The sequence below is a fragment of the Enhydra lutris genome, unplaced genomic scaffold, assembly GCF_002288905.1.
Source record: "Enhydra lutris kenyoni isolate GAN:26980312 unplaced genomic scaffold, ASM228890v2 scaffoldscaffold10, whole genome shotgun sequence".
Lineage (NCBI taxonomy): Eukaryota > Metazoa > Chordata > Mammalia > Carnivora > Mustelidae > Enhydra > Enhydra lutris.
This window is the reverse complement of record NW_019154094.1, coordinates 12208201-12229227: the sequence shown is the minus strand read 5'-3', so window position 1 is coordinate 12229227 and position 21027 is coordinate 12208201. Positions and strand designations below refer to the sequence as shown.

Genomic DNA, 21027 nt, shown 5'->3' with positions numbered 1-21027 from the left:
CTCAGCAGGCTCAGGCCAGAGGGAGCTAGGCAGGAGGCGGTTCCTCCCCTTCGCTGGAGACCCTCTATCCAAGCGTGCATTTGATTGCATCAGCCCTCCTCTCCCGGAGGTGCCAGGCTACACTCCCAAAGGCTGGAAAATGCAGAGCGGGCAAGGTTCAGGTGAGGCAGCGGCTTCTGCTCTGGGAAATGCATTCAGCTCCACCTGACCCTCAACTATTTGGGGAGACTAAAAACCACAAAGCCTGGGGCTGTGCAGAGCCCATGCCCGCTGGCCAACACCTCCTCCAGGGCCCTAAGCGGGGAGAGCAGAGGGTCTGAGCCTGGCATCGGGGTCCTCCCCAGGCTCAGTGGTTGTGCTCTTGGCTGAGCCAAGGACCCTGACAGCCAGTCCCTCCCCAGGCTGACTAGCGGGCAGTATAGTTAATGCTCACACTGCATCCAGACCCAGACCTCAGGAACAAGCACGGGGTACAGTCCTGTGGCATCAAAACCCTCAGTGATTTCTCATAGCTCACTTTAACCAGGTTTGGCAAAAACAACAGGTTTATCCCCACCCCAGAAATCACTGAAGATAGAGAGCAGACCTCAAGGCTGCTTTCCCAAACAGATGGGGCAATCTTCACATGAAAGCCCTTCATTTTGCCTGCCAGGTTGGCGTTTTAAGTTATTAATGAATTTTTTTAATGTCCTTGTAGACTCCTGCACAGTTCATTAATACAATTAATAGTGATATTAATGGAATCGGCAATACAACCAAATTGGGGGCACACGGGCTAATGGGTGACATCTGAGGTCACCTCCAATTAACAAGGACAGGCCACAGTCATATGTAAGAGAAACACTGAACTATTGACTGCACTCCCAGGAAATGTCTAACATTTGAACATGTTTTGATTTACAAAAACAGCAATGTAAGATGGTTCCTCCCACTAGCTTTTTATTCTGAGCAAGGCTCCCAGGATTCATTTCATACAATTAAAAAAAAATGAGATTGCAAGGCATGATTTCCTCTCCCACAGAGTCAGTGATGGCCAAATAAAAGAAGAGATAAGACAAGGCTTTAGTGAGTGAGGAGTCATAACCCAAGCACGAAGGAGGCATGCCTGCCTTCCCATTATCTTGACCACACTCGCGATATTCTAGCCAGTTAGCAAGACAGGAGCCAAGCTGGCTGTACCATCGAGCCACTTGATAGGGCAGGGTTTTAAAATGCACAGTGGGACCTCTTGCCTGTTGCACTTTCCTTCCTATCTTCCTATCCACCTGTCATAAAAAAATCACATGGCTGTCCATGTAAGACAGGAGTTTCTCAGACATTTGATGCTGATCAAAACTCCAACGTCTTGACCACAGTCCCCCACGGTATTATTCGAACACATCTCTGGAGTGGTCTACAGGCTAGATGCCCTGGGACATTGGGTCACATTTTACTCAAAGATTGTTACATTTACTGATGACCAAAAGCTTGTGTGCCTCCAAGTGTCAGCCTATTTCTGTGTCACATTCTAAGGCAAAACTCCCATCGTTATTAACTGAATATTTGTGAAATCATGGACAGCACATTCTAGCTTAGTGGATGTTCCCATTAGAAATGTGAAAGGGGGGCGCCTGGGTGGCTCAGTGGGTTAAGCCGCTGCCTTTGGCTCAGGTCATGATCTCAGGGTCCTGGGATTGAGCCCCGCATCAGGCTCTCTGCTCGGCGGGGAGCCTGCTTCCCCCTCTCTCTCTGCCTGCCTCTCTGCCTACTTGTGATCTCTGTCTGTCAAATAAATAAATAAAATCTTTAAAAAAAAAAAAAAAGAAATGTGAAAGGGTGGGTGGCTTGGAGATCACTTATGCATGTGAGAACCTGATGCAGAAGGCTGGTTCCTCTAGGAGCAATGCTCCAGAAAGTAGCTTATTGTGGAAAGTTCAGTTTATCCTTCATACACTCCATCTTTCTATATGTCAACCATTTGGGGTGACAGGTGTAGGAAGGGAGGATACCACTGATTCTGTGACTGGGAAAGGGTGACTTTCAGAGGTGACACCCTGTCCCACAGCGGGTCCCATGGCCAGGACCCACAGCCACGTTTGCCTAGTTCTTACCCACCATGCATTAAAGTTACCTCCTCTCTCTGAAACAGAGACTACTGAGGATAATTTAAATTCATCCCAGTGACTCAAATCGCCAGGCCACACAGAGACACTTCTGGAATAGATTGCTGTCAATTTTCCCCAAATTCCAGACACCCCAAGTGTCTGCCTGTGTACTCCTGCCTGTTATACCTGAATGGTTTTTGGTTCCCGCCCCTCCACCCTGCCCACAAATATCAGGCTGTCAGCTCCCATTTTCGAGCATCGGTTTGCCTACTTTTAGCTTTTCCTTTTACTAAAGACTTAAGGCTTTTATAAATTTTATTTTATTTTACTTTATTTTATTTTTAAAGATGTAATTATTTCAGAAGGAGAGGGAGGGGCCAAGGGAGAGAAAGTTCCAAGCAGACTCCATGCAGAGTGTAGAGCCCGATATGGGGCTCATTCCCAGGACCCCAAGATCATGACCTGAGCCAAAACCAAGAGTCAGACACTTTACCAAGTGCACCACCCAGGTGTCCCCTTGAGGCTCCATTTTAAACTACAGCAGATAAGAAAACCTGTATTCCTTTATCCCTTTACTCACGTCCTTGGGACCGAGATCCTTCTAAGAGATGCAGCTCTTAAATAAAATGCAGAGTGTCAGAGGCTACAGAGTAGACTCTAAGGTTGTGGTAAAGGTGGGTAAGAGACAGGCATATGAACAAGTAAAGAAAAGAGAAAGAAACACCTATCACGAGAGCTGCAAGAGTGGGAGCAGAGAAGCACGGACAAGGGGGTCAGGGATGGTGGCCTTTGCACTGAGAGCTAGCAGAAATGAAGGAGCACGTCTCCTTCTTCCAGGAGGAAGAGCTGCTGGGAAGGAGGCCGAGGTGGAGGGCAGGCAAAGAAAGGGACAGGAGGCCCTGTGTGTGCAGAGGACAGGGGGAGCACAGACCAGCAGTGCGGGATCCCCCAAGGCCTGTGCTCCCTCATTCTAGCTGCACCATGAAAGGGTTTTGACCCAGAGACTGACTTCATCTGGTTTGCTCCTTCCTTCCTTCAGTGCCCTTTCAGGGCTGGCCTGTTGCTGCACTGGATGAGCTGGGAACAGGGACAAGGAGGCCCCAGCCAGTGGGGAGGGCAGAGAGAAGCCAGGTCACCAAACAACCTCGTGGGGAAACCACAAGGTCACTGAGCCCTCTTGTGGGTGGGAAGGAAGGTGTTCTAGAGGCAATGGTATTTTATCTGGGATCAGAGGATGAAAACCAGTTCACTGGGCAAAGGGGGCATGTGAAGGGAGAGAAGCAGTATGTCCCAGATAGGGGAAACAGAACATGTGTAAAGGCCTGGTTCTAAGAGGGTGCACAATGGCCTCAAGATGAGAGGGATTTCAGCATGGCTGGATCAGGAAAGAAAGGGAAGGAGGGAGGGAAGGAAAGGGACATAACCGAGGATAGGGGTGGGGGCGGGGGGAAATGCCGTAACAGCAAGAGAGGACACATAGATAGACAGATAAATCTCATAATGCAATCATCCAAGTTGGGATTTTCTTACCAATTAAATCTTGACAGTAGGCATACATGGGGATGACCCCAGTGGGGCAGATATTACTATCTGGCCCTTAATACTAGGGGGATGTATGCCTCCTAGTTATTAATAGGGAGTTTACCCTTATCCCATGAGCAACAGGGAGGCAATGAAGGAAGATAAGCAGGGAAGGCACAGAGCAGCTTCGCCAGGACCCTCTGCCTCCAGCGCAGAAGCAGATGGGCTGTGGGGCAGGACCTCAGGCAGGGAATTCTGTATGGAGGCCTTTGGTGGGAGGCAGGGGAAGATGGCGCCAATGGGGCACAGGACCAGGAGAGAGGAACTGGGAGCAGAGGTGTGAGAGAGCCTGGAGACTTTGAAGAGGAAAAATCAGTGGGGTTTGGAGACTGAGGAAGGGACCCAGTGAGACTTGGAGGTTTACATTTTGGGCATCTGGATAAACGTGGGAACCATGCCCAGGACGGAGAATGCTGAGAGGAAAAAAGTGTCTCCAGATAGTTCTGCCTGCCCTGTCCTCCTTACCCAGTTTCTTTCCCTTCAGTGTCAGCTAATACACAATTTGCTTAAAACTGTGTGTCAGGTAAAAGTCAACAATCTCTGAGAGTTGAAGGGGCCCCACAGAGGTTAAGTAGCTTTTCTCCCCCACTGGAGTCTAAGTAGTGATTGGATCTGTGTTCTCTGGGTGAATGATGTGTGAACATTTATGATAAGATATCTGAGTGCATCTGGGAAACTACCTCCTGTGGTCTCTGGGTTTGATCATTGTTTATCTCTGTCACCCCAAAGCCCCACGGAACTTGAGACATCAGGACAGGGCACTAGAGAGGAAGCTCTAGCATCGGGAGGAGGGTCATCTGAGTGTTCGATGGAATGCTGAGATGAAACACAGGCAAAGCTACCAGGCCTGAACAGCTGTCACCAGGCAAATCAAGGCATGGGCACTAGAGGACAGAGTTTATAAAAGGTAGTCTCCATAGTGTTTCCTGGCTAGGCACTGGGGAAAATGGCAGGAGCACAACCATCAGCTCACCACCACTAAGTAACCACAGGTCAGCATTTTGCTTCAAGAGTCACCTTGTTAGCTGAATGGTAGAACCAAGACTACCGGATACAGACACATACAGACACACACACACACACACACACACACACACACACGGCTTACAGCAGACCTGCCATGTGCAGCCACAGAGAAGTTCAAGATAAAGAACTCAATGGACTCCCATGCAGAGAGAGAAAAATGGTGGACAAATGTCTGGATTATCGTTCACAGGCACGTGGTTCAGCCCTTTCTATTAGGGAGGACACTGCTGCTGAGTAAGGGTATCTCATCACATAGACATCACCAACACATCGTAGTCAATGGCTTTCTCTTACAACCTATATCTGAATGAGGCTTTCTCTCTACGGTAAGGCTGTAGTAGAAGGAAGTAGTGTTGAGCCATGTGAGGAAGTGACCCTACCTGCTCAGATAGTGAGGGGAGTGGGAGGATAGTATCTGGAAGACAAGATGGGTACTAGTGATGGGCTTCTGCACACACTGATTGCGTCCACCTGCCCAAATCCTTCACACTACTCTGCTCCATCTCTCAGTTCTCTACCCACTCAGCTGACTGTAAGCATCTGGCCCCAGGACTCCAGATGTGCAAGTTGGGAATAACAATGGAAATAACCAGGAGAATCAAATGAGAAGTATTTTCTGAATTTTAAAATGCTGTATCATTGATGGTACTATTTTTTTACCCACCACGATTTACAATATACAGCCATATCTTCTTGCCCTTAAGTAGTTCTCCGCTCACACAGAATTAGAAAATCAGCAATCAGTGAACTGGCTAGTCTATTCAAAGTAAAAAAAAATCAGTCTAAGGTTCAGATCTGCCCAAACCTTCACTGACCATAAAAGTTAAATGAGAAGAGTAAAGGAATATGACACAGTCTACTCTAGCTCTCAAATACCAATTTCAGTGTGGCCACTCCAGAAAAATTTTAACCTGACTATAATGTATGTTCTTTATTTAATAACAGATTTCTCCTTCTAGTCTTGGCCACAGTCTAGATCAGTGATCAGCAAACTTTAGCCCATGGTCCATATGAACCTGTTCCAATTTTTGTAAATAAAGCTTTATTGGAACAGAGCCTTGCCCTCTTTATGATGTATTGCCTATGGCTACTTTCGTTTCATAGTATCAAAGCTGAGTAGTTACAGCACGTCCCACATGACTCACAAGGCCTAAAATATTTACTATCTGGCCCCAAACAAAAAATGTTTGCTGACCCCTGATCTAGACGCATATCAGGAACTCACCATCAGCACGCTATACTACAGTGGAGACTAACACAAAAATGTTTGTACTATATTAATGGTTTTAACCCAAACTATGTAGTAGTAGTTTGACTATTTTCAAACAAGTGAATTTTACCAAATAACATAAATATGTAATAAGATATAAAGGGGGAAATAGTTGAGCACTATTTCTAGGACACATTTCCTCTAGAAACAGTCCCTAGATCCTCATTTTGATAACTTTAACTCTACAAGGCTACTACACAAGGAATATGGAAAATTAGTAATAGTATTCTAATTCATGTAAACCCACAAGGTGATATGGAATTAAAATATGACTATATCTCTTCCCCTTGATAAGCAGAGATCGGTTCATTTTCTTTTTTTTCTTTTTCCCCAGAAAAACCTATCTGGAAATTAGCAGAAGGGACATTCTTACAACCACAGGGAAACAATTGGGTTAGTATTCATAAGCCTACTGGAATTTTTTTTTAAAAAACATCTGCGTTAATTTCAAGAATAAGAAAGTAATTATTAAAAAATATTTTAATTCTGATTGCAAAAAGGGGCTCAGTGTAGACATTTGCTATTCAATGGGTATAAAGTTTCAGTTATGCAAGATGAATAAGGTCTAGAAATCTGCTGTAGAACAGCAGGTCTATAGTTAATCTAATTACATACCCCTATTACTCTTTCATGGTAACATACATAAACATACCTTATTCTTTTTTTTTTAAAGATTTTATTTATTTACTTATTTGACAGACAGAGATCACAAGTAGGCAGAGAGGCAGGCAGAGAGAGAGAGAGAGAGGAGGAAGCAGGCTCCCCGCTGAGCAGAGAGCCCAATGTGGGGCTCGATCCCAGGACCCTGGGATCACAACCTGAGCCGAAGGCAGAGGCTTTAACCCACTGAGCCACCCAGGCACCCCAATAAACATACCTTATTCTTGTTTAACGTTGCAGGGAGTGAGGTTATATTGGATCTGGAAGAATGTATTTACATTAAGTTGTTCCAAATTTTTCTCTATGTGAGTTATTTCTAAAGTACTCATGACATTTTAAAAGCAATGCAGTTCTCACTACCTTTTGTTAGTATTGAGTTGAATAAAAGTGGGTTGGTGCCTGTTCTCTCTTGGCATGTGGGCAGCCAACACTCAGTGATGGGCAGAGGACTACTTCCTGCTTACAGTTCATCACATATCTCTTACCTCTGTATCAATGGCATGTACACTAGATGCCCATAACGCCATGGGTGGCAAGTCTTAGAATGTAGGGTGCCTCTTTTGACAGAACTCAGGATAGAAAAAAGCAGGACTGTGAAAAACCCAGAAACTCAGATGTGTACTTTTGTCAGTTCACAGAGGTTCAATGTCTCTTGATTCCACAGGAAAAGATCAAAACTGCCAAGGATGTTGAGAGTTACGTGGATTGCTAAGATTGGTTGATTTTGCAACAAATATTCACACAAGAATCTTAAACAGAGCCCTGAAATTCAGTGAATTTCAGAACAGCTTCATTATAAAACCGGGGAAAAACCATAGTACCCTCCTTTCTCCCTTCCCCCCAGAGAGACCACAGAGGTTCATTTTTAGGTCTGATGAATGGTTCAGAAGGTCTGAAGTAGATTAGGATGAGAGTTTACTCATTTGAATTCTATATTTGAGCTCCAGGCTCACTCAATTTGTCATGGTTCTTTTCTTCTTAAAGAAAAAAAAAAAAAGTCAGTTATCTGGTACATTAAGCAACAAAGTAAAATTCTCTCCAGACAGTAAACAATACCTTTAAAAGACAAAAACAAAAACTTAGAACCTGGAGATCACTTGTTCAGGGATGATGTGTCATAGGCTATTTCAAGCAAAATCACAGGAAATCTTTGAACCAGGACAATTTAGTCTGACAGAGGCCAGCATCTTTACCCTAACCTTTTCTTCTAGTTCACGACACACTGAGATGCCCCCTGCTCCTGTTTTCAAGTTTTTTAAACGAATTTTATCAAATACTGTTTTACCTAAAATTACCTAGCTCTGATTTTTCGGGAGGTCACCAAAATATTATAAAACCAGAGCATGATACCATTGAACTAAAGGTACATGACATAATAATCCCTTGTGTCACTTCCCAGAAGCCCTTTCATTAACTGAAAGTAACATTATGGCAGCCACCAGGGAAACGTCACAAGATGAAAAGGGATGGGTAGGAAAGGATCTCGGTTATTTGGCTGTCAGGAGAGCTTGTCAGGATACACACGGACAATTCTGAGTGAAGGATGAAGGCTCCCACAGGATCCGGCATACCGCAGTCAGAATTACTGAGCACAGAGGAAGGAAGGCTAGCGTCACCGCACACTCCGCCAGTTCCGGACAGGCTTATACAGAAGGCTACAATTCCCCGTCCTCCATTTCACAGACAACACAAGAAAATGGCTTCCAAGCTGCCATTCCGTGGATGTGACCTTCACTCATGAGGACGGCCAAGGCCGGAATCCGATCATTTCACCCACAGTCTAATTCAGAGTGTGCTAGTTATATTGAAACGTATTGAATGGAGCACTGGGTGTGATGCATAAGCAATGAATTTTGGAACACTGAAAATAAAATAAAATAAAATAAAATCTAAAAAAAAATTGTAATGAGCTTCATGCTTTGTTTTTAATGTTTTGTGGATCTTCTGTTGAAACAAACAAAATGGAAAAATTTGATTTGCAACCAGAAGCCTCCCCCAGGTGGCCCATCGACTCCTTCCTTCATGCATGAATGCTTCCCCCAAGCATCTCCCTCCTAGGTCCTGGCCTGGGTACGCAGAGTTCTTTCCTTCGGGAATACCAAGCAGCTCTTCCAACACAGGCCTGCCTTCTGGCCACAGTTACAGACACCTGGCCCAGGCTGCTAGCTGGGCTGCTCCACACTCTGGAGACGCGGTTACGGGTCCAGAATGGGCATCTGGCCTCGCAGAACCCATCAGAGTCCACAGAAGGCACATAGGGGAGGCAGCTGGGGAGAGGGGGGTGACCCTCGACATCATGTGTAAGGTGTGACGGATACAGTCTTTCCACCTGAGGACTTTGCAGTTAGGTGAGTTGATGTAAATTCTCATTTTGCTTCATATGAACTCACTAGGCTTTGTCACATGACACCGAGTCCTCAACATACACTGCCTTAACATCAGTTTGATGATAACCTGGAAATTGGTTCAAAATAGCCAGAGGAGGGGCACCTGGGTGGCTCAGTTGGTTAAACATCTCCCTTCGGCTGAGGTCATGATCCCAGTGTCCTGGGATCGAGTCCCACATTGGACTACCTGCTGTGCAGGGAGCTTGCCCCTCCCTCTACCTCTACCTACCCCCCATCCTCACCCACCTGGCTTATGCTCACTCTTTCTCTCTCTCAAATAAATAAATAAAATCTTTAAAAAAAATAGCTAAAGGAGCACACCTTGGTTTTTAAAATGTCCCAATGTTTCAATGGAAAATAAATGTTTGTCTTCTGAGATTTCTTCCAAATTAAAAGGCCCATAAGGGGCACCTGGATAGCTTAGTTGGTTAAGTGTCCAACACTTGGTTTAGACCCAAGTTATGATCTTGGGGTCCTGAGATCAGACTCTATGTGGTCTCAGTGCTCAGCATGGAGTCTGCTTGTCCCTCTCCCTCTGCAACTCCCCCTGCTTTCTTTCTCTCTCTCCAGTAAGTAAATAAAATCTTAAAAAAAAAAAAGGGCCCACAAGGTAAGACATGAAACTCTCTTGCTATCAGAAACTGCACTACTGTTAGTACTTTTTAAAAGATAACCAAAGCATCCTAAATTTGATTCACACTGATTTGATAAAGTCCCTTTTAAATATTTCCACATAGATTTCAGATTATTTTTAATTCAACTCTCATTTTAAGGTAATTAGAGATCCATAGCCATTGTCAGAATAACAGAGAGACACCACAAACCCTTCACCCAGCATTCTCCAATTACATCTTGCAAAACTACAGCACGATGGGGATGTGGACCCTGACACAGACAAGAGACAGAATGCTTCCCCCACCAGAAGGATCCCTCCAGCTGCCCTTCTATTAGCCTTTCACCCCTTCCCGTTCCCACGCCTCACCCCTGACCATAACTAATCTACTCTCCATTTCCATAATTTTGTCATTTCAAGAACAGTATATGAATGAAATCATGCAGTATATATTATTTGGGAATTGGCTTTTTTTTTCCTCAAGATAATTCCCCAAAGATTCAAAGACTCATTCTGTGGGAGGGAAATACCACTTTGTTTAACCAATCACCTCCTGAAGGATATCTGGGTGGTTTCCAGTCAGGGGCTACAATGAATCAAAGCTGCTATGAACATGTGCATACAGGTTTTTGTGTGAACATTAAGTTTTCATTTCTCTGAGATAAATGCCCAAGAGTGTGATTGCTGAAAACACAAAATAACTACATGTATGGTTTTCTGAGAAACTACCAAATGTTTTCTAGAATGGCCATACCGTTTTGCATTCCTATCAGCCTGGTTTCTCCATGTCCTTATCAACATTTGGTGTTCTTTTATTCTTTTATTCCTTTTTTTATCCTAGCCTTTCTGATATCTCATTGGGGTTTTAATTGGCATTTTCCTAGCTGAGGATGTTGAATATCTTTTCATGTACTTACTTGCCATCGGTTTACCCTATGCGGTAAAGTGTCTCTTCATGTCTTTGGACCATTTTCTAATCAGATTATTTGTCTTTGCTGTTGAGTTTGAGTTATTTGTATATTCCCTATATGCTCACTTTTTTCAGATATGTGGCTTGCAAATATAACATGGGAGAAGATATTTGCAAGCCACATATCTATTCATCCTTTCATCAGGGTGTTTCACATGGCAGAAGGTTTTTGGTTTTTTTTTCCTCCTGATATTAATGAGATCTATTTTATCACATTTCCCTTTTATGGATTGTGCTTTCACTATCAAGCCTAAGAACTCTATTTAGGCCTAGATTCTAAAGATTTTTTCCTATGTTTTTTAAAGAGTGTCAAAGTTGTCCACTTTTATTTAAGTCTTTGACCCACCTCAGGTAAATTTTGTTCAAGTGGGGAGGTTTGGGTCAAGGTAGTTTTTTTGTTTGTTTTTTGTTTATTGATGTTCAATTGCTCCAGCACCATTTTTTAGAAAATGGTATTTTTCCTCCATTGAATTGCTTTTGCACCTGTGTCAAAAATCAGCTGGGCATATTTATGTGGGTATATTTATGCATTCTTTTCTTCTACTCCACTGATCTATATGCTTACTCCTCCATCAACAGCATACTGTCTTGATTACTGTAACTATATAACAGGCCTTAACATAGGATAAATTGATTCCTCCTACTTTTATTCTTTGTTTTCATGTAGTTTTTCTATTCTAGGTCCTGTGCCTATTTAAATTTTAGTCTACCCTTATCTATGTCTACAAAAACCTTGCTGGAATGATAGGAATTGCATTACACTTATAGATCAATTAGACAAGAATGAACATCTTGACTATAATGAGTCTTTCTATCCATGAACATGGTAAGTCCTCCCATTTAATTAGGCCTCCTTTGCTTTCATCACATAGAAGCTGCATGTTTCATTAAGTTTATTTCCTTGGAGCAATTGTAAATGGTATTGGTTTTTATAAATTTCCATTTCTGTGTGTTCGTTGTTAGTATATAGAAATGTGGCTGGTTTTTGTGTGTTGATCTTGTATATGTGACTTTGCCTAACTCTGTTATTAGTTCAGGTTTTGCTTTTCGGTAGAGTCTTGGGAATTTTCTACACATACAATCATATCATCTGAAAATAGGGAGAGTTTAATTTCTTCTTTCCAGAACTGTATGCTATGTATTTCTTTTTCTAGTTTTATTGTACTGACTAGAAATTATAACACCATGTTGAAGAAGAGTGGTGAGTGTGGACAGGCTTACAGGTTCACGATCATAAGATGAAAGTTTTTTAAACCTTTACTGTTAAGTTTGATATTAGCTGTAGGTTTTTGTAGATGGTCTTTACCAATTTGAGGAAGTTACCTCTGTTCCTATTTTGCTGAGTTTTTTTTTTTAAACCATGACTGTGTGTTGGATTTTATCAAATGTTTTTTTCTGAGTTAATTGCTATGATCACATGATTTTTCATCTTTAGCCTGTTGATATGGTGAATTACATGGATTGATTTGACACCAGGGTCAAGCCAGTCTTGCATATTTGGAATAAATCCTACTTTGTGGTGTTGTATTATTCTGTAGAAATAGATAAATATTGTTAGATTTGATGTGCTAAAATCTTGTTGAGGACTCTTGCTGTAAGGGTCCTCATGAGGACCTTCATGAGGGTTATAGCTGATAGGTTTCTTTTTCTCATCATGGTATCTCCCCTGCCAGGAAAGTATAGCTTTCTTCTTTTGTACTATTTTTGTATGGTTTATTGGGGAACCACTAGCCTTATAAAATTAGTTGGAGGGATTTCCCTCCTCTTCTATTTTTCTGGAAGAGATTCTGTAAAATTCATATTAATTCTTCTTTAAATGTTCAGTAGAGTTGTCCAGTGAAACCATCTGGAACTTGAGTTTATTTTTGGAAATTTTAAATTATGAATTCAATGTCTTTAATATTTATAGGACTATTCAGGTTATCTATTTCATCTTGGTTGGATTTTGGTAGCTTATAGTTTTTAAGAATTTGGTTCATTTCTTCTAAGTTATCAAATTTATGAGTGTAAAGTTATTTGTAATATTCCCTTATTTTCCTTTTAGTTACCTCAGTTTTGTAGTAATATTCTGTTTCATGCCTATTGTTGATGACTTGTGATTTCTCTCCTTTTATGTCAGTTTTTCTGGAGATTTATTAGTTTTATTAATAAATTTTTTGGAAGGACCAGGTTTTGGTGCCATTGATTTTTCTCTGTGGTTTCCCTGCTTCAATTTAACTGATTTCTGCTCTTTATTATTTCCTTCCTTCTGCTTGCTATGGGTTTATTTTCCTCTCCTTTTTCTAATGTCTTGTGGTAGAAAGTTAGATTACGAATTTGAGGGTTTCTCTTTTTAACATAAGCACTTAGTGCTATAACTTTCCACCTCAACACTGTGATGGCTTTGTCCCACATATTTTGATATATTATGTTTTCATTTTCATTCAGTTTTATATTTTTAAAATTTCCTTCAAGACTTCCTCTTAGCCCATGCATTATTTAGTAGTATACTTAATTTCTAAGTGTTTGGAGATTGTTCTGTTGACTTTTTGTTCTTGATTTCTCATTTGATTCCGTTATCAACAGAAAACATGCTCTGTATGATTTCACAACTCTGGGTAAGTTATTAAGGTTTGTATTTTGACCCCAAATATTCTTTATCTTGGTTAATGTTCCATGAGTGCTTGAAAAGAATGTGTATTCTGTTGTTGTTGGGTAGAGTGTCCTCTAAATGTTATTTAGATCTTATCAGTTGATGATGTGGTTCAGTTCTTCTATAACCTTGCTGACTTTCTTTTTAGTAGTCTATTAGTTACTGTCTGTGAAGCGTACAAGTCCCCAACTATAATTGCAGGTTTATCTATTTCGGCTCTCAGTTCTATTAGTTTTTGTTTCATGTATTTTGAAGCTCTGTAGTTTGGTCCAAACACATTTAGCTTTGTTATGTCTTCTTGATGGATGGGTTCTTTTATTCTTATGTAGTGTCCTTCTTTGTCTCTAGTGATAGTAATTTTCTTTGCTCTGTAGATGACTTTATCTGATATTGATATAGCCACTCCTGATTTAAAAAAAAAAAAAGTTTGCATAGTATTTCTTTTTCTATCCTTTTACTTTTGACATACCTGTGTCATTGTATTTTAAGTGAAATTCTAGTAGTCAGCATATGGTTAGGCTTTCTTTTTTAAGTCCACTTGCCAATCTCTGTCTTTTAATTGCTGTGCTCAGACCATTTACATTTAAGATAATTAGTCACATGTTAGGGCTTAAGTCTGCCAATTTATCTTTTTTTTTCCTATTCATTTCCTCTGTGTCTTATTTCTTACATTCTCATGAATTACTTGTTAAGTACATTTCCCCCTGCTATCTGAAAGTAGAACATTCTTATGGAACTTATCATAAACTGAAATGGCATAAAGCAAAGAAGCAATTACCAGTAATTCATATGGAAAAATGGTTGTGCATTCCTGGACCCAAAAATAATCTCTCTTAGGCTTTTCTGATACCTTAGGACACATCTTGCTAAGTGACGCAGAAAATAAATGGAGATAAAGCACAGATGCTCACAGACACAGTTCAAAGCCATGGAGGCTTCATTCTATGTTGTAGAGTGTGGTTCCTGGGGAAGGAGCTTGGCAGGGACACTGTCACTGCTCAGGGTGCATCCTGCCTCGATAATGGCTCACTGCAAAACAAATGCTGGATGCTATTTTTGTTTTTTGCCTTTTTTCCATAAAAGTGAAAATCCTGTTCAGCTATCTTTCAGTTAGCAAAAACAGGTGCTAATGTAAGTCTTTTGTGAAAGCAAAGTGGTATAAAGTGAACTTTCAAAAACTGAGAGATACCCATATGCATTCTCTCACTATTTCCTTAATGGTTGCTCTGGGTGTCATACTGTAAATATGGAATTTATCATAGTCTACTGGTATCAGCATTTACCACTTCCAGTAAGAGGTAAAAATATTATTTCTAATTAGGTCTTTTTACCCTCCATACTTTTAAAATATAATTGGCTTGTTTCCTCAGCAACAGTGGGCTCTACATCAAACAATGCTACAATTTTTGCTTCAAATATCCAATAGGACTTAATAATGTGATAATTAGGATACTCTATTATACTTACTCCTATTTTTACCCAGTCTGATATTCTTTCCTTTTTGAAGTTTCAAGCCTTTTTCTGTTTTTTTTCCTTTCTATTTAGGGAACTCCTCTAGCCATTTTTTACAAGTAGATTTGCTGGTAAGACATTTGTATAGTTTTCCTTCATCTGAATATGTCTTTATAACCCCTTCATTTATTAAGGATGTTTACACTGAATATACAGTTGTTTCCTTTCAATACTTAAAAAAAAAAAAAATGTTCTGCCACTTCCTTCCAGCCACCATGATTTCATTCATAGGAGAAGTCTGCTGCCATTCAAATATGTAGTCTAAGCAATGTGCCCTTTTTTCTCTGTTGCTATCAAGTTACTTTTCCCCCTTGTCTAATTATGTTTGTTATGTGCCCTGCCATGGAGTGACTCATGTTTACCTATTTGAAATTTGTTCAGCTCTTGAATATATATGTTTATGACTTTCACCAATTTTAGGAAGTAGGAAGTTTCAGCCAATACATCTTCAAATATATATCTAGTCCTGATCTTCCTCTCCTCTCCTGGGACTTTTGTGATATGAATGTTAGCTCTTCTGTTATCATCCCACATGTCCCTGAAACCCTGTTCATTTTGTTTCAGTCTATTTTCTCTCTGCTGTTCAATTGGATAATTTCTATTGATCTGTCTTGGAGTTCACGGATTTTATCTTCTGTCATCTCCACTCTACTATTGAGCTGGTCCAGTGAGCTTTCTATTTTGGTGACTGTATTTTCCAGTTCTATAATTTCCACTTGGCTCTGTTTAACAACTTCTATTTCTTTTTTGAGAAATTTTCTATTTTTTTTTCATTTGTTTCAAGAGAATTCCTAATTGCTTGTTGAAGCAATTTTATAATTTCAACATCTGATTCATGTCAATTTTGGCTTCTGTTGATTGTCTTTTCTCATTCATGTTGTGATTTTTCTGGTTTGGGGGAATGACAAGGGGTTTTCTATTGCATTCTGGGCATTTTGGGTTTTACATTGTGAGACTCCTAATCCTAAACAATCTTGTTCTTAGCCATTGGTCTCTGTGTTGAGCTGAGGGTCAAGTGGGTGGGGTGGGCTGGAAGGCCAATTTATCATTCAGCCCTGCTGAAACTGTGGAGGATTACTCTATAGTTGTTCCACTGGTGTCCGTCTGGAGTAGGAAAGGTACTTTCACAAAGGTTTTCTGTTACGAGGTTACCCCTTTCCTGGTTGTTTGGCTAGAAGGAACAGGCTTTTCTTCACATTTTTTTTAATTATTATTTTTGGTCTCTGCCTATTGTAGGTACAGGAAGGAGGCTTCTGGAGTGCTCCATTCCAACATATGGTGGAAATCAACAAGAGACCCAAGGAACCCAGCTCCATGTCTTTAGGTCAAGGAAGCTCACCTTGCAGCCTTCCTATAACTGGGTGTAGGTTTCAATCCAGGGTGTTTTAGTTGTAAGGGAGAGAATATGATTGGAATGTGGCTAATCCCCATTGGCAGAATCAGATGGCCAGGTAAATTTTTGTATTCAAAAGCCCTCCAGTCTTTAATAGGCATACATTTTCAAAGACAATTTTAAATAAATGCTCATTCCACTTTCCCTAACACTTTTTTTTTCCTTCATAAGACCTCAGATATCTAATTGTCACACTGCTCCCTGTTTATCTGGGATGCAACCTGAAGGGAGGTTTTGATCATTTAAAGCATCTTTTCTATTTCATGTTGCAAACATGATCACTGAACACCTATCTGAGGCTTTGGAGGATATTTCAAGGCTACACTATTGGGAAGGGGGTGGAATACAGACCCAGGCAATGATCAAACAAGGGGAAGATCCCTAGGAAAATTCGGTGATAAATTTTAAATAATTTAAATTATTTAAAAAGATAAATGGAGGTCTAAGTCATTCTTTTCTACCTTACCCCACAAAATGACCATGAATAAACATTCTCCAGATACACTTGTTCTTTGAACTACCATGTACTTCTTTCTCCCTCCAAACATAAAGCTTATTATGGTATTTCTTTCCCCTCAAATTGAAGCTTGAATATTAACTCTGGTATAATTTTTCTTTCTCACTTTGTATTCTAGCTGGAAGAAATTTCTCCCAATCCTCTGCTGGTCACTCCCTCAGAGATGCCCAACCAAATGCTTTTACCATTTGCACTTAAGATAGTACCAATGCCACTCCCTGCCCCTTTGAGCCAACAGGATCTCCCCAGCACAGGCACAGTGCCTCACAGGAATCTGCCTTGCCACTGCCCTCAGCCACCTCATGGGAGCCTGCTCTTCAGGGGGAGGAGCAGCCCTACATGGCAAATATAACAAAGCAAAATGACATAGAGTGGCAGCTCTGTGTCTCAGGAGGTGTGATATTGTTGCTGCCACAGCCACACCTTCGACCTAAATCATTACCCGGCCCTGTAAGGGGTGGTATGGTGGTAGCTGAGGTGTTTTGCACTGACAAGTTTAAAGATGGCTAAGGGGAGGCGCACCCAGGTGGCTCAGTTGGTTAAGTGTCCGACTTTTGATCTCAGCTCAGGTCATGATCTCAGGGTCGTGACATTGAGCCCCACATCAGGCTCTGCCCTGAGCATGGAGTCTGCTTAAGGTTCTCTCTCTCTCTCTCTCTCCCTCTGCCCTTCCCTTCATACTTGTGTGCTCTCTCTCTCTCTCTCGCTTTCTCTCTCTAAAAAAGATAAATAAAAATAAACAATGAATATGGCTAAGGGGAAACAGATTTTATTGAAATCTGTTCAGTGAATTTTCCTAGAATGCTCCAACTAGAAGGACAATTTCTACCCCGCTTCCTAAGGTCCTCCTTTAATACATCTTCATTTTGTTTCACAATATTTATATAGCAGGCAATGCTTCAGAGCCTTGGATATATAGCAGGGAGCAGATATCATCCTTATCCTCATAAAGCTTACCTTCCAACCAGGAGACAAGTTACCCCAATAGCCACCTCAAAGATTATTTAATCAGTTATAGTAAGAGCAACAAGAGATTTAGCAAGTAGGTTCAATTTTCTTTGAAATCTCAGCAAAAGCCATAATCTTTCAATGGTGTCAACACAGGTATCAGGTGTAACACAGGATGTGCACAGAGCAAGGAAAAAAGTAAACAATACAAGTATTTCAGAACTATGGAGCTTCTGCCCTCAATGCCATTATTTTATTGCAAGGATTTTATTTGTGCCTCTTCATAACTGTCCTATGCACTAGGGTTCCAAGGCCCTCAACAAAAGGCCAATACTTTGATGAGTTTCTAAAAACTAGAATGGAATTACTGTCAGCCAGCACTGTGAGCGGGACGAGACCATGCCCCCACCCCTGATTCACCTGCCTGGCGGCAGGCCCTACCTCCTTGTTTGTCCTGTCAGCTTGCACCAACGTCCCATTCAGGCAAGGTTCCACGTAGTGAAGCTCCTCATTATACTGCAAAGAGATGAAACAGCCAAGAGGACACACATAATTAATCACTTGAGGTCTACTAGGTAATTGAAGGATACATGCAAACAAACAAAAAAGCAACAGAACTATGGGCTCAGTTCATTCACTTAGGTGACTTTCTCATTGGTGCCCTTATATAAGATTGTGCTGAAGCACCGGATAGTCCTCTCTTGTTTGAGGAAGAAAGTTCTAGAGCGTGTGCTGGTAGATGGCAGTGTTAAGGGCAAACACAGTTAACTGACAATCCTTTAGGGGTGACTCCGAACACTGGGGTTCTGTGGCCATGCTGGGCAGTGTATGACCCAGGTGGGACCTAAAGAGCATCCCAAACTTGGGCGAACACAGCTGCAGCCTCTGTCTTTGGTTTTCTGGAGCACAAGACCTGTGCGTGGGTTGCACATGAGTGACCAAAGAATGGAGAAAAGGAGAAGCCTTGGTGTTCCCCCATCATTCTGGGAGGCTCTGTGGCTTTTGGTGAGAGCACTACCCACGAGCCATGGCACCACCTTCCACACAGGCCAATACCAGCCGTCCCATTACTTTTTATCCAAGAATACCCAGAATATGACCATTTGTTTTTGTCCAAAGCTAACAACAAGGAAGTGGAAATTTAAGTGTGATTCTCTGCACTGGAGCTAGGCTGGGTCCTTCTAAAATGCCAACCAGGTCATGCCACTTCCTGCCAACCCATTCACACTTTCCACTGCTCTGCAGATAAACCTTCTCAGGGTATGGCAGGGCTCTGGACACTTGGCCCTATTGACCTTTCCAAATTCACTCACTTATTAGCTCTCCCTAGAAACTTAGCACCAGCCAGCCCTGATTCCCTTCCTGTCCTCTGGGCTATCCCATCTTCTCCTCCCACACAGGACCCTCTGTCTGGAGTCTTGCTCTGGCATCTCCAAGCTGACTCTTATCCATCCTCTGGGCAAGCTCATCCCTGCCTCTTGTCAGAAGATGCCTCTAGTGTAGCTGAGGCTCCTTTCCTGTAAACTCCCAAATTCTGACAGCCTGGTGCCTGGATCCCTTGCCATGGGTAGGCCCACATTATCAGGGTCCATACTTGGTTCCTCCATGTGTTGCCTGTGACAAGCACAGGGCTGGGCCTGCAGTCCGTGCCCAAGAACAATGTGTTCAATGCATGTCATCACATTTCCACTCCAGCTATCAAGAGCCCAGCCCAGAGCTCCAGAGAAAAGGAACCAGAACCAACTCTCAAAGCTCCAGCTCCCCAGCAAAGTCTGGCTAAGAAGTTCAGATTTCAATTGTGTGCACCATGAGGACCACAGAGGGCTGTGCACAGGGAAGTGAGTGACTAACGGGATGAGCGAAGGCCCACTGCTCTGGGCACACTGCAGGGACAGACTGAAGGGGGCCAGACACGCAGCTGCTTGAACGGTAACAGAGACACAGCCTGTTTCGGTGCTAAGGTGCTGGCTAAGCAGGCGGGAGCAGTGATAATCATGACCTCAGCTCACTGTTACTGAGCACTCACTTCATCTAGGCACAGGCTAGACTTCATTCACAGCATACCTTAACCTCACATGGCAAGCCCTTCCAACCACACCCCCTTTACAGATGCAGAAACCAAAGCAGAGCAAGGATGATCACCTTGCCCCACATCACTGGGGAGTCTACAAGGGGTGGAGTCCAGATACAAACCCAGGCAGTCTGACCTCACAGCCAATGACCTCAGGACCTCAAAGCCCCCGATTTGTCCTCTCTGGCCCCCAAAGCCTCTATGTTTCTCATCAGTCTGACTTTGGCTCCCTCATTATTCTTTGTTCTTGGTCACACAGAGCTTTTGAAAAAATTAACAGCTCCATGATCATATAGCTTGGATCTCCTCTGAAGAGGCATGGAGGAAAAACATGTTTATGTGATTCTGGAAATTAGCAATTGACAAGTGGGAGCATGACTTCCAGTCAACAAATGGGACACCATCTGAGGGTTCAGGAAGCATGTCACAGTCCAATCTGAAGAAGAACTTCTCCAGGGTTCTCAGTCCGTATGGGGCTGACGCTGGAAGCTGCTGGAGAAAAAGCCATTCCCCTGTCCTCTACCTCCCTTGCTGACCGAGCTGGTCAAGGGTGACAAGATGCCCATTCCTAAAGCCGGAAGCAGAAGCGGTCTGAGCCAATCAGAGCCCCTCCCTCCTCCTCTGCTGGCTGCATGCTTACCTACCCTGCCCTGAAGCTAGGGGTGGTCATGTGACCCATTCCCAGCCAACAAAACACAAGGGGTGGTTTTCTGGGCAGTTTCAGGGAATTTTTTTTCTTGCCATTAGAGGAAAACTCTTCTCTACCCACTGCCTTCCTTCCCTCCCACTTGGGACACACCTCACAGTTCAGCAGCCATTTTGCGACCATGAGGTGACAAGGTTAAGCCTGGAGAGCAACACGCAGAAAGACCGAGCTGCTGAAGTATCAAACCAAACCTGCAGCGGCCCTGCTCCCATCCATGACATCATGAAACGCCTGGTTGCTCTGTACCCTGCACTCCCAAACTTCCCAATTCCATTTGCCGGGAAAATTTTAAATTTTATCTACATTCTGCCTAATATACACTATCAATATTGCTCCCTGGGGTTGCAGAACTTGAGCTGAGAGTCAGGACCCTCAGGTCCACGTTCTGCCTCTGCCACATACTCCCTGTGTGGCCTTGGGAAAGCCACTGAACCTCAAGTCCCCCTTTCTTCTCCAACGGAAGGTGCTAAATGATCTTCTGTTTACCCTCCAGGGACTCCTGCGAGGGTCCCACGAGGCAACAGACTAGAAATTGCTTTGCTAGTATGAAGGCCTGTACACGTGGGGGGACTGCCGCGGGGGGCTGGAAAAGAAAGAAGACCAAGATGTTCTTGCCCTCATCAGGGAGGAACATGTGCAGTAATCAAAACCATGCTC

General features: G+C 42.6%; 1 protein-coding gene across 1 annotated transcript in view; it reads right to left on the bottom strand.

The window, feature by feature from the left end:
* The window catches only part of LOC111144138 (calcium voltage-gated channel auxiliary subunit alpha2delta 3), an 868443-nt gene that overhangs the window by 429196 nt on the left and 418220 nt on the right, over positions 1–21027 (bottom strand). Inside the window, exon 9 of the mRNA XM_022498297.1 lies at positions 18035–18109. Within this exon, the coding sequence (XP_022354005.1) occupies positions 18035–18109 (75 nt within the window). The remainder of the gene's footprint in view (positions 1–18034; positions 18110–21027) is intronic.